This window comes from Barbatula barbatula (genome assembly GCF_947034865.1).
Source record: "Barbatula barbatula genome assembly, chromosome: 14".
NCBI classification, from domain to species: Eukaryota; Metazoa; Chordata; class Actinopteri; order Cypriniformes; family Nemacheilidae; genus Barbatula; species Barbatula barbatula.
This window is the reverse complement of record NC_136777.1, coordinates 21454380-21464158: the sequence shown is the minus strand read 5'-3', so window position 1 is coordinate 21464158 and position 9779 is coordinate 21454380. Positions and strand designations below refer to the sequence as shown.

Sequence of the window (9779 nt, the reverse complement as noted above, 5' to 3'; positions counted from 1 at the left end):
TCTGCTGGATGACAGAACTCTGAGGAAACAATTGTGAAAATAAACATTATAACTGTACTATTCAATGGACTAAGTTTTAACATTTATATTTGGAAGACAGTTTCCATCCAAAGCAACTTACATCGAAAATGTACATCATGTTTAATATGAATTAAAAATATATCATTAGTATATGTGTTGCCTGTGGTTAAACCCTTAAAGGGATAGTTCACCCAAAAATGAAAATTCTATCATGAAGTATTCAACCTCAAGTTGTTCCAATACATTTCGTTGTTCTGATGGACACAAAGAAAGATATTTGGAAAAATGTGAGCAGCTGACATCTCTGGGACATCATTGACTATTCTAGTAAAAACATTGTATCAAAGGTGCCCTAGAACTTTTTGCTTTTCAAAATGATCAATATCAAATTTACAAAAATGTCATTTTGTGTTCAACAAGACAAAAAAATGGTAGTCAATGATGTCCCAGAATTCTCAGTTGCCAATCTTCCAACTAGACAGTGGTCCAGGGTCACCTGCAGCAGCTTTTTGTATATTAGTCTCAGTCTTTTGGCACCACAACTCCAACACGCAGAATATTGATCGTTCCAAGCCTTCTGACTCATCTCTGACTGGAGAGTGTGCCTTTAATACATGTGTTAAAAGCCTATAGGTCAATAAAGACACAGTTGACCTGCATGAAAACTCTCCTATCATTTACTCACTCTCTTATTGTTCCAAACCCTCATGACTTTCCTGTACACTTGCATTGGAAAAAAGCGTGCAGGAAAAAGCAAGCGTCTCCTCCTGTGTCCCATACAGGAAAGTCATATGGGTTCGGAATGACATTAAAGTGAGTAGATTATCACAGAATGTCCATTTCTAGAAATTGACTCCATTAAACTGTAGTCATGAAGAGGTTTTGATCTTTGGCACAAAAGGGTTAAGTTTAAGGTTACAGCTTAAAGTAGTAATGCTCACTTCATTCCAGAGGTGACCTCTGGACCTTTAAAAAAACGTGCCTTAAACTGCTTGATTCAATTCCACGCTGAAGATAACTGTAAGTTTTAAGCATTACATCCTAATGTTATTTTCAGATTTTATCATGTATTTTATGGACATTCTGGTCCATTTGGATGGTGAATCATACATGTGTATCTATTGTGATAATAATCTGATTGTGTCTAATATGGTCCCACAACAAAACAGAGCAGTAAAATAGATGATTAAATGTTAAATGCATTGCACAGTCCATTGATTCTTCTGCTGTTTGTATATCAAATGCTTTGTATTACGTATTACAGCATGTGTTTGATGCTGCACGTTTTGCCGATTCTGCAGCTCCCGCAGAAGCGATGAGAGGATAAACACTGATGGGCTGCATGAAACAGCACACACCACAGGAGGCCAGAGCTGCAGGTGACCATTCGTGAGATACTAGGTTTCCATTACCCTTCAAAATGCGCCAATTGAAGTAGCGCATTGAAAATACGCCCAATGGAAACACCTCAATTTCGCAAAACACACTTTAATCGCATAACATAATTTAATGGAAACGCAGACATTCCGCGATAGTATTTTAATCTACATTTACAAAACATTGCTTAAATTTTGCGCAAATCTGTAATGGAAACCTGGCTATTGTGGGCCAAGAGACGTTCCAAGAGTGCTGATACAGGCCAGATCGTTTGAACAAGCTACACTAAGTCCTGGACCTGTAGTTTAAGAAAGATAAAAATGGGTTCTTCACACGTAAATGCGTTTTTGGGACACTCTTTGGTATACTTGTGTACACAGTAGCCTTGGATTTACATAAATAGTTTTATTATTACATACTTTACCTCATCTATCTATGTGGAAACCATGTGATTCAGTGCTGTAGGCTGATGTACTTTTTAACTACATCATTAATATATCATGACTGCATTGATAGAGTTACATTATGAATCAATCCACTGTTCTCTTGTTCTATGAATGTTGAGGAAAAGGTTGACATGATGAACATACTTGGTTTGTCTTGGAAAGTGGGAAAAAAGAGGACCTGTCTGTCAAAACAAGAATTCACAATTGAATTAATAGATACAGGGTTTTCTTCACTAATTCAAAATGTACACTAGAATATAGTGATGTTGTGTAAAACCAAAATATATTAACTAACATCAATGAGGCCATTTATGCAGTATGTAGTACCAACTGATATAGAATGGGAAGTGTTTCATTTACTTTAATTCAACGCCTGACCAAATGTTTATAAATTGTCATGTGAAATAACAAAATATAATTTTATAATATATATTATGTGCTGTATATTTACAATGCATTAAACTAAACCCATCCTTAAGGATGCTGTCCTAGTGAGACGGAAGACATCAGGAAAAACATCAGCGTCATGGAAAATGCAGAATAAACAGGATGATGCAGAATGACATGATTAATACTGTGCTGTTAATTTGTTAGTTCATAAATCAATTTATAGCTAATTCAATAGTGAAGGTCCTGTTTTTCAAGCGATGCTAAAGTGTGTTATGTGCTGTAACCTGAACCACAACCGAAAAAGTGGAGACTGCTAGTAACCAGAACATATATACTATGTCCAACATTGAAAAATGTACGTCTAAGCTTTATATTGACATTTTAAAATAAGTTTAAACGTTCAATGCATGTTGTGTTTGGAGTGTTAACTAAATCTGCAGTTTGGTGAAGAATTTAAAAGGACAGTTAATCTAAGAATGATGTCATCATTCTTCCGAACATGTTCAAATTTGGTTTGTTCTGCTGAACACAAAGACAGATATGTTTCTAACCAAACAATTTTGGGGCACCGTTGACTAACATAGAAAATGTGGTAGGCCCAGAACTGTTTGGTTTCCCAAATTATTAAAAGATTGCGTAAGAGAAAATCTGCAATAGAACTACAAAAGAAGCTTGTCTTGTGACCTTTTTGTTTTTCGTACATATTCCAATAAAACACAAATCTTTTTGTAAAAAGCAGCATCTAGTGGTGTGCTGGCGAATTGCAACCAAAGGCTCACTCCATCCCTTCCCCCTCCCTTTGGAAGACTTATACGGTGGCTGGCCAGGACTAAGATGTTGTTACGTATTTTCTTCTTTGCCAAAGGAGATAACGTATTTAGAAAACACACTCTGTAGAGCAGTTTGTCTGTTTAGGGCTACTGAAGAAGCAACATGGTGAATTCCATGCAAGGGGACCCGCGGTGTTTGTAGATAAAAATAGCTAATTCTAAGATAATACAAATATAATCCTTCACTGTGTAAGATCTTAATACACCTCTGAAAACATACAGTTATGTTACATTCAACTGCAATATAATATAACTTATGTATTGCAGTTGAATTTCCCCCTCTTCATTTGAAAGTTTCTTCTTTTAAACCATGCTTAGCAAGCCAAAGAGAACACGATGGACTTACTCAGCTTAACTTTTGACTCCTCTTACACAGATTTATTTGATGAGCATTGATAAACGCATTTATATCTGTCTCGCCTATCGTCTACATAGTTCAATTGTCTGTGTGCTTACATCGGTCATTGCTTTTTGACTGACCAGACAAAACATTATGCTGTTGTCTGATGGTAAAATGCTGTTTTGCTTGTTTATAAAGCCGTATGGAAACGATCCCATCACACACAGATGACTGTGCATCAACACAGATCCCTTCTGCATCTCATTTTTAAATTCCTTACACATTTTATTGACATTGTCTCATATTTTGCTGAGTCACATTTGTGTGATATTGGACATCAACCAATAAGTGTTCATCGGGGGCGTCTGTGGCGCCAGTCCTGCATGTGTGTGGTTACTTAAATCCTGGAATCAAACCTGCTGTAGCCTTCTCAAAGTCTTCAATTCAACAATAATTCACTTGAACGTAATGATGTCATAAGTCACATAAAAATTCTTATGAAGACAAATTCAGTTTTATGTCTATTAGTGTTTATCAAAGTTTTTTTGCATTTTGTAATCAAATATTCTTTGTAGATTTCTGAAAAGCATTTATGAAAGTGATGAAAGAAACAGTAAAACAGTATAAATATCATTATTTTACAGTATTTTATAAACTGTTCATTTAAAAAAGGTCTCAAACTGAACTGCAAACTGCGAAATTATCAATTGGTAATTAAAAAATCATTACTACAATTGACCAAAATGGATGGTGTGTTGATAAGTAGAACAGTGGTTAAGTTGGCATTCACATAGGAACAACCTATAAAACCAAAAAAATTTGCACCTCTGTGAGCCAGACTCAACACAAACTGTGGGTCATGACTCGTGAGCGTCACAAAATTGTAATTTATGACAGGACTGCCATTTAAAAACCACGTGTATCCAAGGGTAACCTGCATAAATGTGTAACCTGGCAAGAGCACAACTGCGTGATTTCAGAACAATAATTCAGCAGGCCAAATGCCACTGGTCTCCCCCATCACCAACTTAAAACATGCCAGAATATTAATGGGGAGCTTTCAGCTTTCTAAACCCTAAAGAATAACCCAGCACACCAGTGTTGCCAGATCTTTCTGGAAAAAAACAAGCAATCTTTTCTGATGAAGCAAGGCCAAAATAAGCAACTTGCCCAACCAAAATAAGACTAAATAGTGACCCCTAGGGGTCAAGCAGATTAAGAATTGTTTGATTTCTTTCTGGATTTATTGTTATAAAATCTGAGGGACATGGAAAGCACATTTACATAAAAACTAAACAAAAACTATTGTGATTTATATTGACGTGATGTTAGGTGTGACTAGAACAGAAGGTAGGGCTATCGTCATCATATCATGCTGAAACCAAACCTTGCTGAAACAGGTTGATGTGATCAGACCTTGCATTTCATATCAGTTAAAGGTACATGCTTGAGTTTTTATCTGTTTTTGTGAGTCCGTTTATGGTTTACGGAGTGTGTCAACAGTGGCTCATCTCTTTTTGTAGTGTTGCCCTCTATTGAAGAAACATCACATTAAGATGAAGAAAACACTGTTGTGAATGTAAATAGATTTATTTCTTTAAGACGTATAAATACAAAGTTGTACATTTTGGTGATCTCAGAAAATATTTGCACCAGTATTTTTGAATGTTAACATATGTTTATACTGTGAAGATAAGGCTTCTTTCTACTGGTTTCTATAAATACATTGCAATGTTTTATTCTTAAGACAATGTTAAATGTAAAAATCTCTTAAAAAAACGGTATTTCTTCAAAATATTTCTTCAATAGACATAATGAGGAACCATGTCGGAGCTTATTAAAGACATTTAGGAATATAGGCATTGATTGTTAACCTTCTATTAATAAGGGGCTTTTTGGCCCATTTCTCTCCAGCTCTTCCACAGCATCAGGCCTTGGCTTTTACCCTTAACAACCAGAAAGCGGGGTAGTTTATAGCCAATAAACTGGCCAACTCCATTATCTCTTCCCATAGCAACCATCATAGTCACCCTTCCTAAAAGGAAACAAATTCACTTTGATGAGAATTATTGTCTGATTACTTGTTTTCCATGTAAGGACACACAGGCAAAAACAAAAACTGCAATGCAATCGCTTTCATGAGCATTTGCTGTCGAATCACACAGAAATTATGTTTACTGGAAAAAAGAAGGGATATTCTGCCGAAACTTTTCCTCTTTCTGTGAATCATGAAATAAGGAGAATAACATGGGATCACAACAACATGAGAGTGAGTTCTTTAGCCATCTTTCCTACTATTTACTATTAAATGTATTACCTGGGTGGTATGAAGTCAATGCTTTTCCAGACAGACTGTTTGTAATATTGGTGGTAGCAACTCCAGCATGAAGTCCAGCGTGATATGCCATCTTGGGCTCACTGATATCGGCACAGTCACCTACAGCGTACACATTGTCAAAGCCGTCCACTTGTAGGTGCTTGTTCACCTTCAAAGCTCCGTTCTCTGCTACCGACGCACCTGGAGAGAGCACATGAGCACCGGTTAGTTAATTAATTTAGTTAAATTAGTTAGGATGTTAAATTAATGTCAATAAAGGGCACAGCTAGTAGAGGAAAAAAACTTGATGGGAAAGCAACCCGTTTATTTAGTTTGTTAGGTTCTGCTTTAAGTGCAAAAAGCAACTAAACTAACGGCAGTTTGGTTACAATTTTACAGCACATGACTAGCCACTTACTGCAAGTCAACTGCAAGATTGACTGATGATTGTGGTAAGGTGACACATGGCGTGCATGAGGTTACCGACGCCATTCAATGCACTTTACATACAAAAAACCTCACTTACTCAGACTGGAGCAGTATGCTTCGGAGTTGATCTTAAGTCCAGTGCAACAGATGACCATGTCGGCTGTCACCTGCTCGTTCTTATTGGTTCTGACCACCATGCCACTCCGACACTTGTTGAATTCCAGCTCGGCCAGATTTGACACTTTATGCCCTGTATTTGCGTAAATAGTAAAGCAAAGCAAAAATATATTCTTCCGATCTCAAACCATAATGAAACTAAGGATCATGGCGCATCTTGGTTGCCTTAATGTCCAAGAAACAGTTAATTGCCAAAGGAACAGTTCATCTAAAAACGAAAATGAGCTCATGATTTACTCATCCTCGTTTAATCTCATTGGTTCTTGCATGTTTTGTGATGAAACATCATATGACAAACAATCACCAGATACACAGTTACTATTACAAGATAATTTTAATTTAAGCTATTGTTAACTTTAATTTATAAAAAATTACATAGACTATAAAATATGTAATACAAACAGGGAGAATACCGTATAGCACTGTATTACAGGCTCAGCAATTATTGTAATATGAACATTTGATACCGACACATGGCCACTGGGATTTCTTCAGTCCATAAGAACTGCATGATGCAAAGGAGCTTAAGGTAGCGTGCATAACAACCTCGACATGTAACAAACAAATTGAATAATACCTAGCAATAGCTCCACCCCCTTTTCCAGCAGCACCTGCTTGGCCTGTTCTTTTACACTAGGGAGCAGCTCAGGATCAGCCAAGTCCTCCCGCGGGTGAATCAGAATCACCTAGATTACAGAAACAAACAGGCAGTCATGCAACTTTGATATCTTATTATCAAAACATCATATAATCAACATCAACAGGCGGCCACCTTCTTCTTCGGAAATTCTGTCTTGACCTCGGCAGCCATTTCAACACCTGTGGTTCCACCGCCAGCAACCAGGACCGTGTCGGCTGCCTGGATCTGCAATATTGGATACATACAAATAAATACAAAGCCCACATACGGTTTAGACTGGTTATGGCTACAGCTCCAAATGCACAACGTGAAAAGCATGACAGACCCACCTCGTTTACAAAATCCTCATATTTCTGAATAGCTGACTGGTAGGTGTCCACAGAATTGTGTTTGCCTGGGAAAGATCCACTTGTTCCGGTACACAGAATGAGATGTGAATAACGTACTTCCTGAAAACATATATCAGTAAATTAACATGCATAAAGAGTGCCCGGTTTTCCCATAATTTCGCTTTCTACTGCTCGTACCTTTCCGTTGTCGAGCACAACCGTCTGCGTTTCAGTATCTATCTTCTTAACACGTCCTTGGAGGAAACTTAACCCAAATGTTTCTTTATATGGTATAAAAGTCTGTTTGGCAAAACCTGCAGGAACACATACAAAGCTGTCCAGTTATCCCAATAAACCAACCAGGTGTTATATTTTGCAGACAATCGTTGCATACCGCTTTGAACCGAGGCACGTAGAGCTGCAACGTTGTGATGAAAGGCATCAAGGATGTCTATAAGCATAAATGGCACACCATGATGCTTGAGGTGCTGAGCAGCTGCGATGCCACCGAAACCACCTCCGACGATAACCACATGGACGTTCTGGTCAATAGACAACTGCCCACCCATGATGCCTAAATGCAAAAAAAAGAAAAATGTGAAGACAAAATTCTGATTTTCTTATGGTTTGTAAAGTAAGATCGGTAACACACGTTAAATATGACATTATTGAATAAATACAACATAAATGTGATAATGAGTTGCATTAAGCTTTTGGGCACATGTGGTGGAGCAGCATAGTTAAACTTTGCCCTCTTTCTGTGGATTCCAGAAATTCCTGCCTTAACTTCACACAGTAAGGACAAAAAAAATATTGTGTGCTTTAAATAGTGTCGGTTTCACTTCTACTTTTTTGCTTTTACTTTCTGCGTCTACTTTCCAGAATAACAAGGAAAGAAATGCAGCAAAGACACGAGGACATGTGCCTATAAAGATTTAAATACTTCTGCCTATTCAAATCAATCTATTTAAGAAACATTTTAGCAAATATAAAAATTGGCCAGCTTGCTTCAGAAAGAATGTCAACGTATGCACAGTAACTTTCATGCCCTACCCAGTGTCTCCCCTACCGTTACCTGAGAGGGGCGGGGCACAGCATTCAGTAGTTATTTAAATATTAAAACAGGCCACTAGGACTTCCCTACAACACATTTTCTCAGTTACCAGGCCTTTCTATGTTTCATACATGCTGTGGGGTTCAGAATATAAAATAAATGGCCTGATAAAACATTAGATATTACCCTTTTATATACAGATTCGATTAAATATAATGTACATAAAAAGTATTGTCCGGACCTCCGCCACAAATATAGAGACCCCCCAGAGATGCAAACCTAGGGGAAACCCTGCTACCCATCCGTCCATAAATCTACAAAGATGAACTACATTATAACAAATAAACTAAAAAGACAAGCTTGTTATACTCGCATTACATAAAGCATAACGTAATATCTCGAACACTTACCGAGAGATATGTAGATTTATGGAATGCTCAACCAGTTCCTCCACAGTCCACACGGACGAATCTCTCTTCGGCTCTTTATGTCCGTGCGCGGTGTTCTATCCAATGGCAGCTTGAGGTGTGATGACGGTGGGCGGGGCTTCTTGTGTGTTAAAGGAAGTTCTGCTACAAGGAAAAATGATTCCAATAAAATGATTTCAAAATTTACGGAAGCCGTAAAGTGCCAAACAAAACAACAAATCGCAAAACGCGATTGTTATTTTGATATGTTATTTTGTTTCCGGATTTGTCGTTGTGTTTCCGGAATTGTTGTTGTGCTTTATGGTTTGTTAATGTGTTTTCAGATTTGGTGTTGCGTTTTGCGATTTGTTGTTTTGTTTGGCACTTTACGGCTTCCGTAAATATTACTGTACATTGCATATTACAGTGAGAGGTCGTGTCGTGCTGAGTCACTGTGACAGAGACACCGAGAGATGGTTTGATTTGACTTATGAAGTATGATTCATCAGAACCTTCGCTAAAAGTGTAAAAGGTCGCACATTTCACATTTGCTTCGGTTATCAGTAAAGTAATGGCATCTTGTTTAAATGTTGCAGATAAAATCTGCAGACTGGCGCTGATTTTCCGCAACAAGTCCAGACTGAAAGTCCGAGCGAAAGTCTTGTAATGTGTTTTAGCCTTGAGCCAACAGGTGGCGCTACAATATGAGTTTTAAAGGAACGCCCCCCGGTCTTCATTTACTCACCCTCAAGTTCCGAAAGATATATGGGAAATCGCTTGTAACCGAACTTAGTGGGAAACATTTCTTTGCTCTGTTGAACACGAAATAATATGTTTTGAAGAATGTAGGAAAGCAAATGGTTTTGGGGCATTTTTACTACTATTGAAATTTGTCCTACTGTGGAAGTCAATGGTGGCCAATAACAGCTTGGTTACAAGCATTCTTCCAGATGTCTTTCTTTATGTTTATCAGAACAAATAGGCCTACATTCATACAGATTTGAAACAAGTAAATCATCGCA

General features: G+C 37.6%; 1 protein-coding gene across 1 annotated transcript; it reads right to left on the bottom strand.

Moving 5' to 3' along the window:
• Positions 1-4899: 4899 nt before the first annotated feature.
• aifm2 (AIF family member 2) lies at positions 4900-8972 on the bottom strand. Its single transcript, XM_079473931.1, has 9 exons — positions 8761-8972; positions 7691-7870; positions 7495-7610; positions 7297-7416; positions 7100-7192; positions 6905-7013; positions 6248-6400; positions 5722-5922; positions 4900-5439 (listed from the first exon to the last, which is right to left on the bottom strand). The coding sequence occupies exons 2-9, from the start codon at positions 7863-7865 to the stop codon at positions 5285-5287; spliced, it is 1122 nt and encodes a 373-aa protein (XP_079330057.1). The 5' UTR covers positions 7866-7870; positions 8761-8972; the 3' UTR covers positions 4900-5284.
• Between the last annotated feature and the right edge of the window lie 807 nt (positions 8973-9779).

Excerpts from the sequence above, each read along its gene's own strand:
- aifm2 (XM_079473931.1), bottom strand. The coding sequence starts at position 7,865 with ATGGGTGGGCAGTTGTCTATTGACCAGAACGTCCATGTGGTTATCGTC. Across the intron at positions 6,401-6,904 it reads GGGGGTGGAGCTATTGCTAG|GGCATAAAGTGTCAAATCTG; the intron begins GTATTATTCAAT and ends ACGCAAATACAG. Across the intron at positions 5,440-5,721 it reads ATTGACTTCATACCACCCAG|GAAGGGTGACTATGATGGTT; the intron begins GTAATACATTTA and ends GTTTCCTTTTAG.